Below are 1369 nucleotides of genomic sequence, written 5' to 3' on the forward strand. Positions count from 1 at the left end.
AGACCCTGTACCAAATACATTTTAAAAAAAAAATTATACAAGTAACTCAAATGTTAAAATATCATTGAAGGGCATGGTAAATCACTTAACCTCCCCCAAGTCTGTTTTGTCATCTGCAAAATGGGACTAATATCTACACTGCAGAGCTGCAATGTTAAAGAAAATATTGTGCCTGACAGCTAGAACTGCAATAAATGATGGCTATTTTTACATCATTACCCTAAAGCACTGAAAGATACTGTATACTCTGCAATGCTTTTCTGCATACCCCCACATTGCTGAACCTCAGAAACACTTGTGATGCTTACTAGACAATAAAGATACCCACATGCCACCCTCAGAAAAGTCCAGCGACAATGCCAGGGAAAGCTGGCTAAGATTTTTATATTAAACTTGATTCTGCTATATTTTCATCATAACAAGTAATTCATGATAACAATTTAAGCAAAGTACTTACAACAAAAACCGCTGAAATACTGGCATTTTGACAATTTATTGTGAAGGTCATTTTAAAAACAAAGTTAAAGAAAATCTGCAAAAAAATTGCACAGAATATACTCATTAAATAAGTATAGTGATTAAATCAAAATAGGGGAAATACGTTCTCTTTAGCATTTCTGGAAATAATTTCTTTTGTCCTGAAGGGTCTTATGATTCCAAAAAGGAGGGAAAATTGTGGCAAGTAAAGATGCCTCTTAATCATGTAAATCTATATAGTAGCAACAAAACTTTTCTGTTCTTCTCAATTAGTCAGTTTCGATCTTCAAACTGTGCCTTGTTTTTTAAGAGATAAGATGCTAGAAATTCAATGGGATTTGGTGGTCTGCAAGGGAAAAGAAATCCAAAGTTTAGAAACATATATTTTCAATTGTGTGAAATATTTTGTTCCATTAAAACATACCTTTTTACTTTTTACAGTCAAAGGCCATTTATAGTATATACAGTAATGAGACAACCAATATAGTTTTAAAAAGACAAATTTTTATGGTTTAAAACCAGTCATGAACTCAATTCTAAACAACAGGTTTTAAACACGTACTAACATTGGACTGCTCTGGGGAAGATGATAAAGGTGCCACAAGAGAGACTGCTGGGGTGCTCACGGTATTGTATTTCACTTCTTCATCTAAGTACACATTACATAGATGAGTTGTTTGTGAAATCCTTGTCTAAGAATGCGTATCTCTCTGTATAGGTACTATCCTTCAACAAAACAACAAAAACCACTGAAGACAATGGCTATAGCATACAGCTAAAAAATTCAAGCCAATAATCAGAAGAATCAACACTTAAACAAATTCTATTAGCTCAGTAGAATAAGTGCTTGCCTGGCAAGCACAAGGTCCTGAGTTCAATCCCCATATCACAA

General features: G+C 33.7%; 1 protein-coding gene across 1 annotated transcript in view; it reads right to left on the reverse strand.

The window, feature by feature from the left end:
* Positions 1-471: 471 nt before the first annotated feature.
* Dpy30 (dpy-30, histone methyltransferase complex regulatory subunit) overlaps positions 472-1369 on the reverse strand; it is an 11776-nt gene continuing 10878 nt past the window's right edge. Inside the window, exon 5 of the mRNA XM_023711287.1 lies at positions 472-823. Coding sequence (XP_023567055.1) covers positions 751-823 — 73 coding nt within the window. The 3' untranslated portion in view covers positions 472-750. The remainder of the gene's footprint in view (positions 824-1369) is intronic.

This window comes from Octodon degus, unplaced genomic scaffold, assembly GCF_000260255.1.
Source record: "Octodon degus isolate 3935 unplaced genomic scaffold, OctDeg1.0 scaffold00020, whole genome shotgun sequence".
Taxonomy (NCBI): Eukaryota; Metazoa; Chordata; class Mammalia; order Rodentia; family Octodontidae; genus Octodon; species Octodon degus.